Genomic DNA, 23812 nt, shown 5'->3' with positions numbered 1-23812 from the left:
TCAGTGGCATTAGGTACGTTCACATTGTTGTACAACCATCACCACCATCCATCTCTAGAACTTTTTTATGTTGCAGAACTGAAACTCCATGCCTATGAGATACTAACTCCTTTAACCCAGCCCCTGGCAGCTACCATTATACTTTTTATCTCTATGAGTTTGACTACTCTAGGTGTCTCACATAAGTGGAATCCTACAAAACTTATCCTTTGGGACTGGTTCATTTTACTTAGCATAATGTCTTCAAGGTTCATCCATGTTTTAGCAGAATTTCATTCTTTTTTTAAGGTTGAATAATCTTCCATTGAATATATATACCAGATTCTGTTTATCCGTTCATCCATTGATGGAAAGTTGGGTTGCTTCCACCTTTTAGCTATTGTGAATACTGCTATGAACATGGGTGTACTTTAATGCTATTTTTGCAAAGGTAGTGCATAGCAGCTGGGTCTTTATCTTTTTAATCTAAGTATTGTTCCAAACTAAGAGGAAGATGTTTATGTTTTGGATTTTTGGTAGGTGTTAAAATTTTTTTTTTTCTTTTTAAAATTTGCCTTAAATTTAAGGCCTAAATTTGGTATTGCTATTTAATCAATTAATATTTAATCACAGCTTTGCTTTCTGAGCAGTATAGAGCAAGAAGTTTTCCATGGAGAAAGTGTCATATTTAGAATTTTGTAGCAGTATAATTTCATTCAAGCATTGGTGGCATTTGGTGATAAAATGCTTTTCATATATCTGACCCTTAGACTCTCCTCAAATCTCACTGCTCTTATTTGCTTGAGTGTGTGTCCTAGATGTTCCACCCATATTCTAAACAGTCTTGTGAAAAGCCTTCTTTTAACAGCGTTGGGGTGGGAATTTTGTTTGGTAATAAAAACTGAGCTAATAAAGAAGTGAAGATAGTTGTTTATATTTTGAAGGCCACCTCCACTGGGTGTTAAATGTAGGGACATTTGTAAGTGTTGTACTCTTTAGGACAAAATGAGTTTAGGTTGGATATATTAGTTATTAGGTGATTCTTTGAATTATATAGGATTTTCCAGGGATTGGTTCCTTAATCATGCCATTTAATGCTTTCAAACTATTAGTGTGTCTAATGAAGTCATGAGGGGCAGGATGGAGGAGCTGTGAAGAGTATAGGGAAAAAGCCTACAAAATATTGAAAGAACATGTTTGAATCCTTTTTCAATTCCAGATCATCTGAAATGAAGGCAAAACTCTAGTGGGGGCGGGGGAGATATTTGATCTACGGCTTTGCAGGCGTGCATTCTAGATGAGTACTTCTGCGCGCAGAACTATACATGCAGCTCCTTTGCGCAGACCTAACGTTCTCGCAAGAAACTAATATCTAACTTTGTGGTGGGTGGTGAGATGGAGATTCTGAGTCAGTACAGTTTCTGGAGCCTTGATAAAGCATTTGTGTACAGTATAGATTTGACTGCACAGGGTCAGCCAATACAGTATGGTTAGAGGTCATTAAGGGATAGTATTAACAAAGTACAATGATTGCAAACTTTCTTGAGCTCTGGGCCTAAGGAAAGAAAGAAGTAAAAATGCATGTTTGAAAAGTTTTTGCATTGTGACTGAGGCTTTCTTGCAGCATTTCTGTGGTAGTATAGAGTGGATTTAAACACAGAGTATTAGAAATAGGCTTTCATACTAGATGACCACAGTGAAACATCTCCCTTTCCAGGTTAGTCTTCCACACCTGGGTAAAACATATCTCTGATGTTTTCAGTTTCTCTTTGCCTGAAAAATGTATTGGCTAAAAGAAAGACCACTAAATTTTTGGTACTTCTAGATTATATCTTTGAGAACAAATGTAGAATAACTGATGTGAGAAAGGTTGAGTTGTGGTAGGCACGGGGAGGGAAATTTTTGTTTTTGTTTGCATTTGTCTCAATTATATAAGTTAAAGGAAACAAAATAGAAATCATTTTTCCTGGCAGTGCAGATACTCTAAAGTTATAATGAGTTTGACATTGACATTTGGCCAAGGTTCTTAGGGAAATACAAAATGACTCCAGTGTGGTGCAGTTTCTTTCCTTAGAGCATATCTTTGGGTAATAGAGATAAGGCAAACAGAAACAGTTTCATACTTTGGGTCAGAAATTTTGAAGAATATAAGAACATAAACATGATGTGGCCATGTTTCTCTTTATTGAGATATAGTTCATGTATGATATAATTCAACCAATTCAGTGGTTTTTTATCTTTTAAACTTTTAAAAAAAATAAATTTATTTATTTATTGGCTGTGTTGGGTCTTCATTGCTGCATGTGGGCTTTCTCTAGTTGTGGGAGCGGGGGCTACTCTTTGTTGCAGTGTACGGGCTTCTCATTGCGGTGGCTTCTCTTGTTGCGGAGCACAGGCTCTAGGCTCGTGGGCTGCAGTAGTTGTGGCACACGAGCTCAGTAGTTGCAGCTCGCGGGCTCTAGAGCACAGGCTCAGTAGTTGTGGCGCACGGGCTTAGTTGCTCCACGGCATGTGGGATCTTCCCGGACCTGGGCTCGAACCCGTGTCTCCTGCATTGGCGGGCGGATTCTTAACCACGGCGCCGCCAGGGAAGTCCCCAATTCAGTTGTTTTATTGTGCTCATGCAGTTGTGAAAACAATCAACACAATTTTAGTACATCTTCATCACCCCCAATAGAAACCTATACCCACTAGCAGTCACTTCTCAGCTCTGGGCAATAACTAGTCTATTTTCTGTCTCTGTTTGCCTGTTCAGAACATTAGGAGTAAGTAAAGTCATACAATATGTGGTCCTTTGTACTGGCTTCTTTTACTTAGCACAAGCTTCATCTATGTTGTAGTATGTGTCAGTACCTTATTCCTTTTAATTGCCAAATAGTGTTCCATTTTATGGATATACCACATTTATCCATTCATTAGTTGATGGACATTTGGGTTGTTTCCACTTTTTAGATATTATGAGTAGCCAAATAATACTACTATGAACATTCATGTATAACCTTTTGTATGAACATAGGTTTCTCTTGGGTGTATGCCTAGGAGTGGGAATTTCTGGGTCATGTACTAATTCTGTGTTTAACCACTGAAGAACTGCCAGACTATTTTCCAAAGTGACTGCACCATTTTACTTCCCCACCAGTAATGTATGAAGGTTCCAATTTTTCCATGTCCTCACTTATACTTACCTTTTTTTTTTTTTGACATGATCCAATTTATACTTTATTATTTTTTCTTTTTTAATTGAAATATAATTGACTTACAACATTATATTAGTTTAAGTTGTTATCTTTTTGGTTAGAGTTATGCTAGTGGGTGTGAAGTGGTATCTCATTGTGGTTTTGATTTGCATTTCCCCATTGTCTAATGATGTTGAGCATCTTTTGTGCTCATTGGCCATTTCTATATCTTTTTTGGAGAGATGTCTGTTCAAGTTCTTTGCCCATTTTAAAATTGAATTTTTTAAAATTATTGAGTTGTAGGAGTTCTTTATATTTTCTGATGCAAGTTCCTTATTTGATATATGATTCACAAATATTTTGTCAATTTTGTGGATTGTTTTTTTCCCAAGAATTCTTTTTTTTCTCTTTTTTAAAAAATTATTTATTTTTTTACAGTAGGTTCTTGTTGGTTATCTGATTTAAATATAGCAGTTTGTACTTGTCAATCCCAAACTCCTAACCCATCCCTCCCCCCAACCTTTCCCCCTGGTAACCATAAATTCATTCTCTAAGTCTGTGAGTCTGTTTCTGTTTTGTAGATAAGTTCATTTGTATCATTTTTTTTTTAGATTCTGCATATAAGAGATATCATATGCTATTTGTCTTTTTCTGTCTGACTTCACTTAATATGATAATCTCCAACTCCATCCATGTTGCTGCAAATGGCATTATTTCATTCTTTTTAATGGCTGAGTAATGTTCCAGTGTATATATGTACCACATCTTCTTTATCCATTCATCTGTTGATGGACATTTAGGTTGCTTCCATATCTTGGCTGTTGTAAACAGTGCTGCAGTGAACATTGGGGTGCATGTATCCTTTCGAACCACGTTTTTCTCCAGATATATGCCCAGGAGTGGGATTGCTGGATCATATGGTAGCTCTATTTTTAGTTTTTGCTTTTTTTTTCTTTTTTTGACTGCATGGCATGTGGGATCTTAGTTCCCTGACCAGGGATCAAACCTGCGCCCCCTGCAGTGGAAGCACGGAGTCTTAACCACTGGACCGTCGGGAAGTCTCCTATTTTTAGTTTTTTTAAGGAACCTCCATACTGCTGTCCATAGTGGCTGTATCAATTTACATTCCCACCAACAATGTAAGAGGGTTCCCTTTTCTCCACACCCTCTCCAGCATGTTTGTAGGTTTTTTGATGATGGCCGTTTTGACTGGTGTGAGGTAATATCTCATTGTAGTTTTGATTTGCATTCCTCTAATAATTAGCAATGTTGAGCATCTTTTCATGTGCCTCTTGGCCATCTGTGTGTCTTCTTTGGAGAAATGTCTATTTAGTTCTTCTGCCCATTTTTTGATTGGGTTGTTTGTTTTTTGGTGTGGATTGTCTTTTTACTCTCTTGATGGTGTCCTTTGAAGAACAAAATTTTTCATTTTGATGAGGTTGTCGCAGCACTATTTGTTGAAAAGGCTATACTTTCTCCATTAAATTTCTTGGCACTGTCGTCAAAATCATTTGGCCATAAATATGAGAGTATAATTCTGCACTCTCTGTTCCACTGATCTATACGTCTATCCTTCTATCCTTATATTAGTACCACAATTACTGTAGTTGTTTAGTAAGTTTGAAATTGTTGAGTTGTTGTCTTTGTATTTTGTTCTTCTAGATTTTTTTGGCTGTTCTAGGTCTTGTGTATTTCCATATAGATTTTAGGCTCAGCTTGTTAACTTTTGAAAAAAAGTTAACTTGGATTTTAATAGGGATTGCCTTGAATATTTATAGACCAATTGGGGGAGTATTGCTATCCTAATAGAATTAAGTCTTTCAATTCATGAACATAAGTTGTTTTTCTGTTTGTTTAAATGTTTAATTTCTTTCAACAATGTCTTGGAATTTTCAGTGTATATATTTTGCACTTCTTTTCAATTTATACCTAAGTATTTGAATCTTTTTGATGCTATTATAAATGAAATTGTTTTATTAACTTCATTTCTGGATTTTTCATTGCTGGTGTATAGAAACACAACTGATTCTTGTATATTGATCTTGTATCCTACAACTTTGCAGAAGTTGTTTATTCTAGTAGTTTTTTTTTTTTTTTTTTTAAAGAAATTCAGGGTCTTTTATTTATTTATTTATTTATTTATTTATTTATGACTGTGTTGGGTCTTCGTTTCTGTGCGAGGGCTTTCTCTAGTTGCGGCGAGTGGGGACCACTCTTCATCGCGGTGCGCGGGCCTCTCACCATCGCGGCCTCTCTTGTTGCGGAGCACAGGCTCCAGACGCGCAGGCTCAGTAATTGTGGCTCACGGGCCCAGTTGCTCCGTGGCATGTGGGATCTTCCCAGACCAGGGCTCGAACCCGTGTCCCCTGCATTGGCAGGCAGATTCTCAACCACTGCGCCACCAGGGAAGCCCATTCTAGTAGTTTTTAGTGGATTCTTTAAGATTTTCTATGTATAAGATCATATAATGTGCAAATAAAGGTAGTTTTATTTTTTCTTTCCAATCTGGATGCCTTTTATTAGTTTTTCTTGCCTAACTGCCCTGACCAGAAATTCTAGTCCAATTTTGAACGGAAGTTGCAGTAGTAGACATCCTTGTCTTATTTCTGATGCCAGAGGGTAAGCCGTTCAGTCTTTTACTGTTAAGCGTGATGTTAGCTGCAGGTGTTTTAGATGCCCTTTATCAGGTTGAGGAAGTTCCCTTCTATTTCTAGTTTGTTGAGTGTTTTTATCATGAAGGAGTGTTGGATTTTTTGTCAAAAGCTTTTTCTGACATAAATTATTCAAAAACGACTAATTTTTTTTCTTTTTTTTTAATCTGCAGAAATTGACTTGCATACCAGATGTGTGGTGGATGTAGATGCAAACAAGGTTATTCTCAATCCTGTAAATACCAATCTTTCCAAAGGAGATGCCCGGTAAGTTAAGAACCAGTGTTGCGATCAATGGATTTTTAAATGGTGGAAAGCAACAATGGCTGCTGAACTGAGAGTTGAACAATTTTTTTTTTTTTGGACTTACTTTTATTTATTTATTTATTTATTTACTTACTTACTTATTTATTTATTTATGGCTGTGTTGGGGCTTCGTTTCTGTGCGAGGGCTTTCTCTAGTTGCGGCAAGCGGGGGCCACTCTTCATCGCGGTGCGTGGGCCTCTAGCTATCGTGGCCTCTCTTGTTGCAGAGCACAGGCTCCAGACGCGCAGGCTCAGTAGTTGTGGCTCATGGGCTTAGTTGCTCCGCGGCATGTGGGATCTTCCCAGACCAGGGTTCGAACCCGTGTCCCCTGCATCGGCAGGCAGATTCTCAACCACTGCGCCACCAGGGAAGCCCGTTGAACAAATATTGAATGCTTACTATGTGGAGACATATTGCTGCCAGATAGATGAGGTCTGTAATATGGAATGACTGAGTGCCAGAATGCATGTTGTAGGCAGTAATGGTATTGGAAGCTCCGAGAAGAGAGCGTTGGTTAGATTGTGAAGTAACTGAGGAAGGCTTCTTGAGGAGATGGTACTGGCTGGAGGCTTAGGTAAGATGTGAACGGGAAGAAGTCGGGTAAAAGGGAAGGCTTTTAGGTTGTTCCTCAGTGTGTGTTGTTTTTACTTCTGCCAATTCTCATCCTATCTATCACTTAGAGCTCATTTCAAGTGCTCTTATCTTCCTGAAGACATTCTTGCAGCCCTTAGTGATTCCTCTCTTTTAAGGCCCCATGAGCTATACTCTGTACTACCTAATTTAATTATTATATATTGTTTTGAATTATTAATTGTAGCTTAACAGTAGATTTTAAGGTCTTGGAGGGAAGGGACTCTTTGTCAGGGGTTGGGGATGAATACTTGAGCATCAGTTCTGGATTTGGGTGATAGTATGAACAAAAGAGAGGGCAAGAAGTTGTAAAGAAAGTGAATGTGGGGAGGAAGGAAGAGATTAATTTGGTTTTTCTCAGCAAGTTCGGGAAAATTAATTTAATCACGTAAGTTGGAGTCAGTTTACAGAAGACCTTGAAAGCAGATGAGATTTGGCCTGTATTTTTATGGGTAGGATGTCATCTTTGACAGTTTTTAAGTTATTGTGATTAAGGAGGTGGATTCGGAAGAGCTGTTGGATGGCAATGTAGAGAATAGGTCAGAGTGGGGAAAGACTGGCTGTTTGTAGAGATCAGCTCTATCAGAGATGTTTTTGTGCCGAACCTGGAAGTGGAGAACACATGGTGCCCGCCATGATGCTTTGCACAAAGTAGGTGCTTCAGAGTACTTGTAGAGCAGTGCTGTATATGGAAATATACCCGGAAGGTACTCCATAAAGGTTCTTTCAAGTTGAATTGCACTGAAAAGAGCACTGGCCTTGGAGTCAGAAAATCTGAAATAGAATCCCTACTTATGTTATTGTAGTTAGTTATTTTTAACTTTTTTTAAAATTAATTTTTATTGGAGTATAGTTGATTTAAAACAAATTTTTTTTTTTGGAGTATATATTTTTAACTTTTTTGAGCCTTATCTGTATGATACCTGCCCTACCTGTCTCACACCTCTATGAGATCAAATTAGTGATTGTTAAAGTGCTTTGTAAAGTGTTCTGTAAGTGTTCAGGTTTATTGTTATTGATGTAGAGATATTTCTTAAGCATCTCTGGGATATATGCCATTATTAGGGTGGGAAGGGTATAGATGTGTCAAGAAAGGAGCTGGGATTTTGAGCCTACTAACTGAATGACCTATTGTCCTGAGTGTTAATTGAAAACATTAATTTGGGGGCTGTTTATTGCTCTTAGAGCTTCCAATCTGAAGGCTATGGCTTTCTTTGGCAATGTGGGCGACTCTGAACAAACTTGGAGGCAATACCCTCTGGTAGAAAGAATGTGGGCTTTTTATACAGACTGAGGGATTCAAATTCTTGCTCTGCCACTTGCTGGCATGGTTATCTACCTGTGTTTTTTTACTTGTAAAGTGTTTTCATTTTCTATTGCCGTGTAGCAAATTACCTCAAAAGCTTAGTGGTTTAAAACGACAATAGTCATGTATTATTTCCTGGTTTTTGTGGGTCAGGAATGCAGACAGGGCTCAGCGGGAATGGCTTGCTCAGCTCCATGCTGTCAGGGGCCTGCCGGGGAGACTCGAAGGCTCACCTGGGTCTGGCAGTTGATGCCACCTGTTGGCTGGAGATGTCTCTGGGGCTGCGGGCAGAACACCTACTCACAGTCTGCTGGCAGGTTCCAAAGGCAAGCGTCCTGAGAGCACGAGAAAGCCAGGTGGAAGAAGTATCGCCTTTGATATTCTAACCTTGGAAGTCACACAGCGTCATTTCTGTCACATTTTCTTGCTCAAGGCTGGTATAAAGCTCTACACAGTTTCAAGAAGAGGAAACATAGACCCATCCGTCTTTGAGTGGAGGAGAGTCAGTGTCGCATCAGGAAAGCATCTGGGGTGGGAGAGGTATTGTTGTGGCTCCATCCACAAGTGTGTAATGTCTCCCTGATGAGGTAATTGTGAGAATAAAATGAGCACATAGAAGCTTTTTAAAAAAATGTTTTCTTTCCTTTAGAGACCTTTAAATCTTAGGGATTTGTGAAAGAATTAAATAGCACTTTTTGGTTCCATAGAGTATCTTGGATGACTCTTTTTTTATGTGTGCTGAAAATAGAGATTGAATATTAACTCAGTGCTATAGAGTACTGTCTGATTAAAAAAAAAACTTTTAGAAATGACAACTGTCAATAAGGTTGGTATGTAATGGCTTTTGGTGAAGTAAAGTTAGGAAGCACAGCTTCTTAAAAAACAACTCTTTATTGAAGTACATACTATACATACAGAAAAGTACATATAGCTTGATGAATTTTCATAAGTTGAACAGTCCTATAACTGGCACCCAGATTAAAAACAAGAACATTACTAGTATGACAAAAGACCACCTCATGAGAAGCACTTTTTCTTTTAATATAATATCAAGGTGAAAAGGGAAAACAGAAATTTTGGGATGTAGCAGTTCAGTGGTATATGTTGACTCCATTAAAAGAAAAATATAGGAGGGAAAGCACAAATTACAAAGTTAAGGTTAATTACCATCTAGTTTGTAGAATGACTAATCCATACAACAAGTTATGGTTTTATAGGAGGTATGCTTGTATTGGGTTGGCCAAAAAGTGCCTTTAGTTTTTAAGTAAAAATAAAAGACGTATTTTTCATTTTCACCAAGAACCTTATTGAACAATGTAGTCACCCTTTTGTTCCACTACCTTCTGTCATTTTTCAGGCAACTTCATATTTCCATCTTCCCAAAACTTTTTAGCTTTTTGAGCAAAGAACTGTTCAAGGTGCCTTTTACAGTCCTTCAGGGAATTGACATTTTTCCCGTTAAGAGAATTTTGTGAAGACCGAAATAAATGGAAATCCGAAGATGCAATGTCTGGTGAATACGGTGGATGAATCAGAACTTCCCAGACAAGCTGTAACAGTTTTTGCCTGGTCATCAAAGAAACATGCAGTCTTGCATTATCCTGATGGAAGATTACGTGTTTTCTGTTGACTAATTCCGGACGTTTTTCATTGAGTGCTGCTTTCAGTTGGTCTACTTGGAAGCAGTACTTGTTGGAATTAATCGTTTGGTTTTCCAGAAGGAACTCATAATAGAGGACTCCCTTCCAATCCCATCATATACACAACATAACCTTCTTTGGATGAAGACCAGCCTTTGGTGTGGTTGGTGGTGGTTCATTTCGCTTGCCCCACGATCTCTTCCGTTCCACATTATTGTACAGTATCTACTTTCATTGCCCGTCACAGTTTGTTTTAAAAACGGAACGTTTTCAGTACGTTTAAGTAGAGAATCGCATGTGGAAATATGGTCAAGAAGGTTTTTCTTGCTTAACTTACGTGGAACCCAAACATCAAAGCAATTAACGTAACCAAGATGGTGCGAATGATTTTCAACGCTTGATTTGGATATTTTGAGTATGTCGGCTATCTCCCGCATGGTATAACGCTGATTGTTCTCAATTAATGTCTCAATTTGATCGCTGTCAACTTTAACTGGTCTACCCGACCGGAGAGCATCGTCCAGCAAGGATTCGCCAGCACGAATCCTCGCAAACCACTTTTGACATGTTTGATCAGTCACAGCACCTTCTCCATTCACTGCACAAATCTTTTTTGGCATTTCAGTTGTGTTTTTACCTTTTTTGAAATAATAAAGTATAATATGCCAAAAATGTTCCTGTTTTCCTTCCATCTTCAATATTAAAATGGCTACAGAAAAATTCACCAATTTTAATGTCTTTTTTTAAATGCACACTGATATGACAGCTGTCACAATACAGTCTAACAAAATTGTTTCAAATGAAGTTAAAGACAACTAAGTGCTACTAGAGCCATCTTACGGAAAAAACCGAACGAACCTTTTGGCCAACCCAATAGCAGAGAGCCAGGGATTCGAAACTAACATTAAAAAAAGTGATTTGGTCAGTCTAAATCACTAGTCAGAAAGGCTCAAATTAATATTTTTCCTTTAAAAGCTACAATATCCTTGTTTTTAGAATAGTATCCAATCCTATTAATCTAAAACTATGACTAGTTTTGTATGTATACTTACAACCTAAGTTAGTATACTTTGAAAGTGAACATATATACATTTTATAACAATAGTTTGTATATTTTTCTGATTAATTTTGCATTAACTTCTGAAAATTTCATGGTTTGATGTTTATGCTTATTAAAGCTAATAAAAGTCATGGTTAAATGAGGACGTAGACCACTTTCAGCTCAACAGCTTAATCATGGGAATTTGGGAAACATTTTTGCTGTGCTATATATGTGGAATTTCAAAACTGTTTTGACAAATAAGATGCTTAAAATTCAGAAAATTTATTGTACATAGCTAACAAGAGATTAAGAAATGCTGACTTTGGAGTCAGACATCCTGGACTGAATCTCAGCTCTGCTACTTAACATGTGTGATGTGGAGCAAGTTACGTAATTGTCTTCTGCCTCAGTAAAGTGGAGATTATAATAGTACCTGCCTATAGGTTGTTATGAGGATTAAGTGAGTTAAAATATGTAAAGTGGCAGTGCCTGGTGTACAGTTAACCTTATATAAAAGTTAGCTATTACTTTGACTCTTACTGTTACTGTTATTATGGCCTGTATTCAAGTTGTAGTCCATGGTATGTTTGTGAGCTATAACTTCATAAAGGAAGTAAAATTTTTTAAAAAATTTGTTTTGTTTATTTATTATTTTTGACTGCGTTGGGTCTTTGTTGCTACGCGAGGGCTTTCTCCAGTTGCGGTGAGCAGGGGCTACTCTTCGTTGCGGTGCATGGGCCTCTCATTGCAGTGGCTTCTCTTGTGGTGGAGCACGGGCTCTAGGCGCACGGGCTTCAGTATTTGTGGCACACGGGCTTCAGTCGTTGTGGCTCGCGGGCTGTAGAGCACAGGCTCAGTAGTTGTGGCACATGGGCTTAGTTGCTCTGCGGCATGGGGGATCTTCCCAGACTAGGGCTCGAACCCGTGTCCCCTGCATTGGCAGGCGGATTTTTAACCACTGCACCACCAGGGAAGCCCCCTAAAATTTTTTTAAACCAAAATATATTCAGTACTTGAGTATACATGCCTATCAAGAAATTACCTAGTTCTAGAAAAATTTCAGCTTTGCAAAGTCAGAAACTTTATTTTATCTAGTTTGCCCAAAGTTGGTGGGGCTCTTAGGGACTAACATGTCATGTGTTAGAGAAATAGCCCCTTAATTTTAAGTTTACAGTGAACAAAATATTAATCCCTGTCATCCGGGCTTCTCCGTAGTATCAACCAACTTGTGAAACCAGGTTAAAACATTGCTTGTGAACATAGGGTAAGAACAGAGGGACGTTTTATTAAATATGGAGAAGATTAAGGACAGACTCTATTCCACAGCGCTCAACTCAAACACCCTAGGGACTGAAATACTTGTATCCACCAGTTCGGTCTTTTTCTTCTATGTATAGTACTAGATACACATTGACAGATTTGATCTATTTGTTTTCTCTTGCAGAGCCATACTGCTTGTACTAGTAGTACATTAAATGCCTTTTTGGAATTACCCTTTTGCACTAAACCAATTTAGTTTTCTAGACTGGTCCATGGGCTTTCCCAAATCTTCAGCACCATATTTACAAATCATCTTTTAGGGCTAATAAGTGACTAATTCGTTATCTATTCTTAGTAGATTTTTACAAGTGTAATTCTCAGTGTGTGATTCTTCGCATTTAGGAGCACTTTAAGTCCCTTTTATCACTAGTTACAATAATACCATGATGTAGAACAGTCCCTTTTTAAATAGCTAAATAAATCTTTAAGCCTTCTTTTGTTTGAATTATGTCTTAAAACATTAAAATTTTATCTTATAATAAAATGTTAATGCTAGTGCTTGTCACCATGATAGGACAAAATAGTTTCTTAGGCTAAGTTTTATCTTCTGCCTTTTGCCTCATTCCCTCCTCTACCCACCAGACAGGCCTTTGCTGCTCACTCTGGCTAGAAAATTGAGATATTTAAAATGTTTTCAAAGGGAGTGAGGTGTGATTTCTCATGGAGAGTGGCAGCCTCCACTTTATGAAACAGTTGTGTTATGAGAGTTATGTTTCTGTGAGTTTGGAAATGGGAATGCATTTTCTGAGAGGAACTGACAGTTGTTTCTAGGAGAAATGCTGTTCTATTAAAAAGAGTGACTAGTTTGGCCCACAACTCATACAGTAAAGTTTGTTTGTTTTTGCTGTGCGTGTATGGAGATAAAGAATGCATTGACTATCAGTAACTAATCTACTTTGGTGTCACTGTGCCGAAGGTCCCAGCAGTTTTATCCACCATTGTTTTTGCACCATCAATGCAAATATCAACACAGTGAAGAAGGCAAATGTCTTAGTATTTTATGAAAATAGTTTTGACCTCAAGACCCACTGAGAAGCTCTAGGAAACCCTCAGGAGTCCTCAGACCACAATTTGGGAGCCAAAGTTAGACTGAATGGATGTCTTTGGTTTATTTTTAAACTACTTTATTGAGATATAATAAGCATATCATATAATTCACACCTTTAAAATGAACAGTTCATTGGTTTTTGTTATATTTACCAGCACAATTATCTAATTTTATGACATCTTTATCACACTGTTAATCTATGTTCTGTCTCTAGGCTTGAGATTTGCCTATTCTGGACATTTCATATAAATGAAATACAATTTGTGGTCTTCTGTGATTGGCTTCTTCTTACTTAGCATAATGGTTTTGAGGTTTATCCGTGTTATAGCATTTATCAGTACTTATTCCTTTTTGTGGTGGAATAGTATTTCATCATATTCTATTTTGTTTATCCGTTCATCAGTTGATAGATATTTGGGTTGTTTCCACTTTTTGGCTATTATGAATAATGCTGCTCTGAACATCTGTATACAGGTCTTTCTGTGGACATATGTTTCCGTTTCTCTTAGATAGATGTCCAGGAGTGGACTTTCTGGGTCGTATGGTACCTCTGTGCTTAACATTTTGAGGAATTGTCAGACTGTTTTCCAAAGCGGCTGCACCGATTTACATTTCCACCAGCAGTGTATGAGGATTCCAGTTTCTTTGGCTTTTAAAGAACCCTCGTTTACTGTAAGGAAAATGGTGGTGACTCTGGCTAATTGGAGAGTGTACACCCTGCCCAAAGGCATTCAGATTACAATTAAAAAGCAAAATAAAACGCTGTGCTGTCCAAACCAAACAGGTCTTGGCCAGATTCAGCTCTTGGCTACTGATTTGGAACCTCAGGTTCTAGTATACTTTTCTATTAAGTGGTACTTCTTGTAAGGTTTTAAAAAATTGAGCAAAGTTTTAAAAAATATAGTGTATAAAAAGGTTTAAAGAATAAAACACTTATGCACCTGTCACTCAGTTTAATAAATCATTACCAATACAGTTAAAGCCTGTTGTGAACAGCCTCCAATTTTAATGCCTTTCTTCTCCACCACAGTTAACAACTTTTCCAGAATTTGGTTTTTTATCTTTCTATTTCTTTACATTTTCACTATGTGTGTTTGGAAATTGTTTGCACAATATTATGTGTCCACAAATGCCTTTTTCTAGTAAAGGGTCAGAGAGATATGTGACTCAAAAAAGATTGACTACTAAAGTATAATGCCTGATTTTTAAAAAAAATAAATTTATTTATTTTATTTATTTTTGGCTGTGTTGGGTCTTCGTTGCTGCGTGTGGGCTTTCTCTAGTTGCAGCGAGCGGGGGCTACTCTTCGTTGCGGTGCGCAGGCTTCTCATTTTGGTGGCTTATCTTTGTTGTAGAGCACGGGCTCTAGGCACGCGGGCTTCAGTAATTGTGACATGTGGGCTCAGTAGTTGTGGCTCGCGGGCTCTGGAGCTCAGGCTCAGTAGTTGTGGCGCATGGGCTTAGTTGCTCCGCGGCATGTGGGATCTTCCCGGAGCAGGGATCGAACCCACGTCCCCTGCATTGGCAGGCGGATTCTTAACCACTGCACCACCAGGGAAGTCCCTAATGCCTGATTTTTAAAGGCAAAAAAAATTATATTAAGAGGAGCCAAAAATAATATCACAAGTTTATGTTGGGGCGGAAAGCTAATTGTTCATATTTTATCAAATACGCTGTTCCTCCTTTTTTCCTCTTAAAAAACCAAAATTAAAAAAAAGCTTTTTTTCCCCTCTCATCTATTGTTTGCAGTGAATTCCAAACAAGCGTTGCAGTGAAAATTGTTTTACTCTACCTCCAAGTCTGAGAGACTGTGGATCAGTGAGCTATGCCTGTTTAGAGGTGCTGCTTTAAACAACAGAACTGAAACCTGAAAGGGAAAGAAGTTCTTAGTATAAATTGTACTGAGAATCCCTCGGTCAGTTAATCCATTTTCTTCTTTAGCCCTCTGTTTTCTATTGTGTGTGTGTGTGTGTATGTATGTGTATGTGTATAATTAACACTACAAGCGTTAATATACTAACTTACAGTTTCTCTTATAATTCTTTATTACCCTGACCCACCAAGTGTAAGATTTTATTATTATTATTATTATTATTATTATTACTCTTATTATTTGGCCATGTGTCCTGTGGGATCCCAGTTCCCTGACCAGGGATCGAACCCGCACCCACGGCAATGAAAGCGCTGAGTCCCAACCACTGGATCACCAGGGAATTCCCCAAGTGTAAGATTTTTAAGACCAGAATTTTCTGAAGTAGAAAACATTTGGAGAGTTAGACTTCAAAATCGTAATGAACCTGAACACTGATTTCTGTGCTATTTTGTTAAATGGCCTGTTCTTTAGTACATGTGGGAGAGACTCTCCAACATGGATGGAGTTAGCTGTAGATGACACAAATATGCAGATATTTTTCTTGTTTTCTTGTAAAACTATGGGGCTTTCCACTCCTTCCTGTTTGGTTATGTTTAACCTAATAATAAATTGATAGTGTGAGGGTTATAACTGCCAGTCTAGTGCAAAGAATGTCTGAGATGTTGATCTTAACCAGCACTTGTCAGAAAGGTCATTAAAACTCTTTTTATTCCTTCTAATTGTTTACCAGACATCAGATCTTAGTCAAGATCATTAGGTAATTAATGAGTTCTAATATGAGCAAAGTATATCCAGTCCTTGTTTGGAGGTTCAGAGTACTCTGTTCTTGGTAGATGAATGAATATATGCAGAAAATATATATATATCAGATAGATGCAGAATTAAGTGATGTTGACCCATGTACATACATTTCTTTTGCACATGTATTGTGTAATACTGCTGAGGGGAGGGCCTAATGCCAATAATTGCTTTGAAATATATGAAGTCATTTTCAGACTAATTCCTTGTTAGAAGAAGGCATCATTAGGTCATATTAGATAATGACTTTTAAAATTTCTGTACTGCTATATGGATGCTACTTTAAGTAAAGATTTTAATTGAAGGAAGTCATGCAAAGTGTAATTATGGTATATACAATAGATGTGTTTGTTCTCTCTGATGTGAAATGACTTGAGTGAGGCTAATAATTCTGCCCAAATAGAATTTACTCCTCTGGAGAATAGTATGTGGTACGTTTTAATTTCATAAAGGGGCTCTTCCTTGGGGAGCCTGTCTTCCCTGATTATGTCAGAGTAAAGTGGGGAGAACAGTGTCCTGTGTACTCTGATATTTAAGAGGATTCCTCCCCATCTTTTTAAAAAGTACTGTGGCCATTGAGTGTACAAACCATTTACTGCTTTTGAATGTAGCTGGGAAAATGAATCGGGAAGACTCTTAAAAGCTAAAAAGGCAATAAAATATGTATGGTTGAATTCATGTTATTTCATGGTTAATAGTAGCAAATAATCAAATAGCAATAAATACAGATTTTTCAAAGTTTTACCAGCAAAAGCTAGTAGGTTGCTAAAATGAACTGTTTGATAGCTGATTAGTAAACCTGTCTGAACAAAAATTAGACTGTTCTAGTAGAATTTATGAAATCTTAGCATTGTCATTGGGCATGTATCTATCTTGTTTATGCTTTTATTGGTACAGCAATAAGAAGGAATAAGCTGTTTTTCTTAATTCAGGAAAAGAGAGTCTTTATCACTATGCTTGAAATACTGCTTGGATACTAACATTTGATATAATGAGGATGCAGGGTTATGTGTGTGTGTGGCTAGTTAACTAGATTAAGTTATAGCTAATACGAATTAAATGTTTTGAATTTCCCCAGAATTCTGGATTCACCATAAAATTATCAGATACCATATGATATACTAGATAAGATATCTAATTACGAATAAAGTTTAGGTAAAACTACCAAGTCCCACTATTGATGTTTTTAAAATTTGTCTTTGTTGTTTGTTTGGCAGTACTTTTTTTTTAGGGCTCTTTGTCTCAATCTCCAGTTTAGGAGTTGTTGCTAATATAAACCAAATGTTGAATAAGGATCTAGACTTACGTTTTAAAGATGGAGGTAGCAGGACTTCCCTGGTGGTCCAGTGGTTAAGACTCCACGCTCCCAGCTCCCAGTGCAGGGTGGGTACAGGTTCGATCCCTGGTCGGGGAGCTAAGATCCCACATGCCGCATGGCATGGCCAAAAAAAACTAACCAAAAACCCACACACACAAAAAGATGGAGGTAGCAGTACTCTATGAGGAAATGTGACATGAGAAACCATTCCACCCAAAAAGTTGCTGTATCACAATATCTTAGGAATCTTTCTGATCCATTCAGCAGCTGAACATCAACCCTTTGCCAAGTACCAAGCTAAAAGTTAGGATAATCTTTATTAATCCTTAGTTCCATTAAATTGTGGTGAAATTATTTTTAGCACACAGTATCTATAAACATACTAGTAAAACAAAAAAACAAAGCAAAACAGAAAAGTAGAAAGGGAAGTTGAATTATTCTCTTGTGGACTTTGTAAGGCTAGATTTTTGCAGACTCAGACTTGAAATGATTCTATTGTTTAATTTTGAGCATTGTGCATTTTCTTATGAGAGTGATATTTAGCTAAAAATGATTTCTTTTGCAAGTTAATAGTGCAGAGTTCTGGAGCCCTTTATCCTACCTCCTTAGAATTCATTAAAGAACTATCTTGTGTGATGGTGAATTTCACTTTTGTTTCACTTTTATCAAACCTAATTTATATATACTTATATTAAATAAAAAATTCTATAGAATGGGTAATAATTAAGAGTAATAATAAGCTTTACCTTCACGTATTGACCCATAAATGAAACAGATCAATAATGCTTTTGTTCCACTTTTAGGAAAACAAGTAGAATTTACAAAAGATCATGGAGTAGGTAGAAGTTGTATTTGCCATTTAATGGAGAATTAAAAGATATGCCAAAGTAGACAGAATAGTATAATAGGCTGCCTGTTGCTCAGCCCTCAAAGCCATTCACCCATGGCTAATACCATCCTATCCACATCTTCAACTCTTTCCTTTTTCCCACGTTATTTTGAAGTAAATCCCATTTTACCCACAAGTATTTTAATATATCTTTATTATTTTTAACATAACCAAAATACCATTATTACACCTTAAAAATTAACAGTAGTTATGCAGTAGCATCAAAGTTTCAGTCAGTGTTCACATGTCCAATTGTTTCATGAAGTTTTTTCCCCAGAGTTTGTTTTGAAGAGCATCCGTATATGGTCTACCCATGGTGATTGGGTTATATGTCTTTTAATTTATTGGTTCCTTGGTTGTTAAAGAAATGGGGTCATTCGTTGTGTTGATGGGTTAATAAGTGAATTTATTACAGAGGATGTACTATGCTTATTTAGTCAGCTGCCAAATCTTGATTTTTCTTGTGAATATTTTTATCCTGACATTCCTTTCTATCCTCTCTGACATTACCCTAGTTAGTACCATAATTGCCTTATATTTAGCCTTCTAACTGGTTTCTGGAACCTTCCGTCAAGCCTGCTGCTACTTCCTGTAGTCTGTCTTTTGAATTTGGAGCCTTTATTATTTCTACTAATTAAGAAATGTCACTACCCGGGTGACATCTTTTATGTGTTCATCCCTCCCTGTTTTCTAATGCTTGTACTGTTTAACTTTATCGTATGTGTTTTGAGTCCCCCTCCCTTTTGAGACTGTGGTTACTTGAAATCCGGGACCACTTCTTGCTCTTCGTGCCTCGTACGGTGTTTTGCAGGCAGAAGGTGCTCTGTAAATGTCTCTTGATTGATTATAACTGTTCTGTTAGTGCTTGTTCTCCAAAGCTCCCCGTTCTCATATTAGCCCCAATTAGTAGTTGGAAAGGTGATTTGTGAGTCTGGGAGTTGGATTTTATTTTATTATTTTTTAAAAGTATTTATTTATTTATTTGGCTGCGTCGGGTCTTAGTTGCCGCACGCAGGATCTTCGTTGTGGCATGTGGGATCTTTTACTTGTGGCATGCAGGCTCTTAGTTGCCGCATGCAGGATCTAGTTACCTGGCCAGGGATCGTACCCAGGCCCCCTGCATTGGGAGCTTGGAGTCTTAACCGCTGGACCACCAGGGAAGTCCTGGGATGAAGAGTATTTCTCAAGACAATGGTAGGGCCTGATGAGCCATTTCCATCCACTCCACCATATAGGGCGCGGTTTTCTAGAAAGAGAGATTCTTGTCCCCTGGATCCGGTCTCTTGTTTACTCTCTTGGCACCATAGCTTTTGTTTTGCTTTTCTTGTTTTGACAACAACCTTCTGTTCCAATGCTGTTCATTGATGATATTTTAAGTGTGCTGTTTCCTGGTGATCTAATATTAGGACCATACTGTAGGATAAATTTCCTTGGGAAGAATTTCCTGAAGATTAAACAATTTGTGATATATAGATGTTGCAAACTGGGGTGCTGTAGGCTACATTTACCCATAGATGTTTGCTTGGCGTGTTGTTTCAATGTTTAAAAATATGGGGGTTTCATATGAAAATTCAGATTTGCAGTTTTTCCTAAACAACCTGAAAATCTGGCATCACTGGGCTTTCTGCCTCCTTTGACAAGGTCATGAGCTCTTCAGGTCCCCAGCTGGTGGACACCCTCAGTTATGTTATTTGCCTGGTCCCTGTGGACCTTTCCATCCAACCCTTGGTGTAGGTCCTTAACGGCTTAGGTCACAAAACATGTCCTTTCCTGACCTTGGCCCTGGGTTTGGGGCTCGCATTTCTTTTTGAAACCCTTAACTTCTGCACTCTGAAGATGGTATGTTCTCAATTTTTCTTTAGTTTATTAAGTTTAGCCATGTGACTTCTATAATTTTTGATATGACTTTATAAATTATCAAGTGTTCAGCGTAACACATTATTATTGATTTGCAAAAATGTAAAACAATGCTACTCTTCAGTAAATATATATTTATATAAATATAAATATTTTTGAGAATCGTGTTATTTTTTCTTAAATGTTATTTATGTTAACGTGTAATAAATCTTGCTATTTTAAATGAATTAATAACATATTTTAAACTTAAATATGTTTCTCAGCTTTAATTTCTAATGCAAAAAAAATTTCTGTAGGCTATAACCCATGTAAAAAGAAACTTTTTAGGGTCCTGAGTTGTTTAAGAGTGTAAAGGAGTCCTGATACCAAAAGGTCTGAGAATCTCTGATACTAAAGGGTAATGTGTTAGCCCAGGTTAATCAGAATTGTCTAAGGTATTCACCAAAATTTTAGAACATAATCATTTTTTCCCTTGTAAGCAATATCATGTAAATCAACAGTAGGTCCCTGCAAAAGTTTATTGAATCCATGGTATTTCTGAAGTGTATAACATTATTTAACTAAGACATTTAGGCATATAATTCTGTGAATTTGGAGTTCTAACTTAGAATGCCAAGAAATTTAACCCTTTACCTTTTGGGATAGGGGCCAGGGATTCCCTGGTTCTAAGCCTTTCTGATTGTTCTCTTGCTCTTGGTAGAGAGAGTTTGTTGCATAAACAGTGGGGAGAGGATTTGAAGAACTGAGATGGAATTTTGGTGTGATTTGGGATTTTGGTGGCGGGGACTTTCAAACAAGATTCAGATGCTAGAGGGGTGAGATAATGAGTAGTTGTAGAGAAGAAAACTGGGGTTCCTTGGAGGCGAGAGGGGGATGAAATAATCCTACCTGCTTCCCTTTGTGGGCGGACAACCCGGAAAAGCAGATGCTGTGCCACAGGTTCCTGAAGGCTCTCCCTCTCCCAGTTCTGTCTTTCTGTCCATCCACCCCTTACCTCCCCCCGACCTCCCACCCCGAAAGCAAGGAGGGAATCTTTTTCCTTCCTCTCTCCACTTCAGCTTACTCTCTTATCATTATACAGTCCTCACCTTACATCACCGGAGTAATAGAACAGTTAAAGCAAGATGTGGGTGGAGAAGAGGAACCGTTTTGCTTTTGCTTGGTGAGATAGAAAGGGAGGTAGGCAGGATGGAGAGAGATTCCCAGCCGCCATAATGAGGGTGGGGGTTTCCTGGACCAGTTTGGTTGGGCAGCCGTCCAGGTAGAAGAACAGTATGTATAGCCAGGACACACGCATCTCTTCATTCTCTACTTGCAAATACCTGTCTTGTCTCTCCAACTGTTTTTTAGATCCCTTTGAGTTAGGAATTGGATCCTAACTAATTATCCTTCTAGTTCAAAGGATTTATAGATATAGAGTATCTGTTAGGATCTAGCAGAGGGTTAGGCTCACAGGTGCTCAAGCAGTACTTTTAGATTGAAAAACATCATGTATATTGTCCTGTTGCCCTAAGAAGAGAGTGGAAAGTCCTTAGCATATATCCCATAAAATGGTGTAGAACTGGGAGAGGCTCTGAAGGTCTTGCAAGAGTATATTCAGAGAAGATAAGATTAGATGTGATTTTAACTATAGTTAAACCATAGTTTAACTGATTATTGGAGGGGCTTCGGCCTACAGTTTCCACTGCCTGAGGAGAGCTAGTTCTGATGGCTCTCTTGGTCTTTGCTCTGCCTTTCAAGAAGGAGCTCCTCTGGGCGTGAGACTCCCAGGATAGGTCTGTTCCCCATAGGGTGGATTATGTGATGTTCCTGTGTCTACCAGGATATTTAAAGGGGACAGAAAAGGCAGGAAAAGAGTATATATTAAAAAGAATATATATATTTATAGATGTATAACTGAATCACTTTGCTGTACATCTGAAACTACTAACACATCTGAAACTACTAATTGTAAACAATATTTCAAAAAAATTTAAAAAATGATGTGAAACAAGCAAGAAACCTTTGACAAAAAATCTGGTTACTGTCCACAAGGTGGAATTATTTGATTATAAATTTGTATATCAAAAACTTTAATAAAATTTTTTTTTTTTTTTTTTTTTGGCTGTGTTGGGTCTTCGTAGCTGTGCACAGGCTTTCTCTAGTTTCGGCGAGCGGGGGCTACTCTTCATTGCGGTGTGCGTGCTTCTCATTGCAGTGGCTTCTCTTGTTGCAGAGCACGGGCTCTAGGTGCGTGGGCTTCAGTAGTTGCGGCTCGCAGGCTCAGTAGTTGTGGCGCACGGGCCTAGTTGCTCCACGGCATGTGGGATCTTCCAAGACAAGGGCTCGAACCCGTGTCCCCTGCATTGGCAGGCAGATTCTTAACCGCTGTGCCACCAGGGAAGTCCCTAATAAAACTTAAAAATATTCCTAAGTAAAAAAGATAGACAACTGTCAAGATTTCAGATGTCAACAGAATGCAGTCACTGTGAAGGAGAAAAGGACGGCAAGACTAATTTTATTTCTATTTTTACTCATAAGTAATTCAAATTTCAGGATACCTGTCAGTTTTATGTAGCTGGTAAGTCTTTGGAAGTTGAACCTGTAATGCATAAGCAGTTTTGACTGGAGTTTTTTGTTTTGCAAACTGGGATTCTTATAGCAGTTTTATGTAATTATACATATATATCTAAATCTGCATTAAAGCAGATCATTTCCTCTTTATTGTTTAGATGGAATGAACATTTACAAGGTTATCAAGTGTTTTTTTAATCTATTTTTATTGAAGTATAGTTGAATTACAGTGTTGTTTTAGTTACTGCTGTACAGCAAAGTGACTCAGTTATACTTATATATACATTCTTTTTCATATTCTTTTCCAGTATGGTTTTTCACAGGATATTGAATATAGTTCCCTGTGCTATACACTAGGACCTTGTTTATCCATTCACGTGTTTTAAAAAATAAATTTTACCCTATGAAATGAAAACCATCTTAAGAATGTATAGTAGTAGCTACTGTTCATATAACTGCACTTTATTATTTTGTCAGACTTCACATACTCCGCTGTGTAGAAAACTGGGTGAGCTGATGTTTTGGTCATGTGTAACAAGCTTCCTTGCTCGACTTTATTCTCATCAAGTGTTACCACAACAGAAACCCCATATGTAAGCAAGGTCTTTGTTCAGTTATTACTCCCACTTAGTCACTAGTGAGTCATAGCCACTCTTGCAATCTGCCGTGTTCTTTCGGGGATCAGAAACTGCCATAAAACAGGGGGCACCAGACATTGAATACACATTTGGTACTCTTTGCGTGAATGTCCTTCCTCTGAAAGTTAGATTTATTAGGACTGAACCCGTATGCTAGCCTTCATCCACTCACGTCGGGAAGGATGCTTAAAAGTAGGATACTGGGACAGAGACTGGTTCAAGATTGAGTCATACCTTGGCACCAAACTAGGACTTTGTGCCTTGCTGTTTCCATAAGCTTTACTTAAGTTTTCTGACACTGACTTCATCTCTAACCGCTGTATTAGACATCTCTTCTGTCCCACTTCAGGTCTTCCTGGCCTCACTCTCCCCAGAGCCTTTAATCACTTTTCACCCCTGGCTGTTGCCAACTCAAACTGGACCCTGACCAACTTGATGTGGACATAATCTGACACCTCATGCCTCGCTCCCCCCTTCCCCCTCTTCCCTGGGGCTGTAATCCATGATAAGACCTAGGCTTTGCTTTCTGAGGAATCCATGCTAAGAACATCCTTTTTGTGTGCCCTTGGTCTATATACTAAATGGGTTCTCTTGCTTATGTATTACGTTACAGTTGATCTGACATATTTTGACCCCACTCTGAACTTAAAAATTAGGAAGAGGTTAGGTCTGTTCTTCATAGTGTGGATTATTTTTTTTTTAATTTTTAAAAAATATTTATTTATTTATTTGGCTGCATCAGGTCCCAGTTGCGGTATGCAGGATCCTCGTTGTGGCACGCGGGATC

The 23812-nt window shown here is 37.9% G+C and overlaps 1 protein-coding gene across 4 annotated transcripts in view; it reads left to right on the top strand.

The window, feature by feature from the left end:
• KIF13B (kinesin family member 13B) overlaps positions 1-23812 on the top strand; it is a 193261-nt gene that overhangs the window by 12926 nt on the left and 156523 nt on the right. For all 4 annotated transcript variants that reach the window (XM_082468815.1, XM_082468814.1, XM_082468813.1 and 1 more), the window contains exon 2: positions 5980-6073. In XM_082468815.1, coding sequence (XP_082324941.1) covers positions 5980-6073 — 94 coding nt within the window. The remainder of the gene's footprint in view (positions 1-5979; positions 6074-23812) is intronic.

The sequence above is a fragment of the Balaenoptera physalus genome (genome assembly GCF_965194825.1).
Source record: "Balaenoptera physalus genome assembly, chromosome: 7".
NCBI lineage: Eukaryota > Metazoa > Chordata > Mammalia > Artiodactyla > Balaenopteridae > Balaenoptera > Balaenoptera physalus.
The sequence above is the reverse complement of the archived record's forward strand: the minus strand, read 5'-3'. Positions and strand labels throughout refer to the sequence as shown.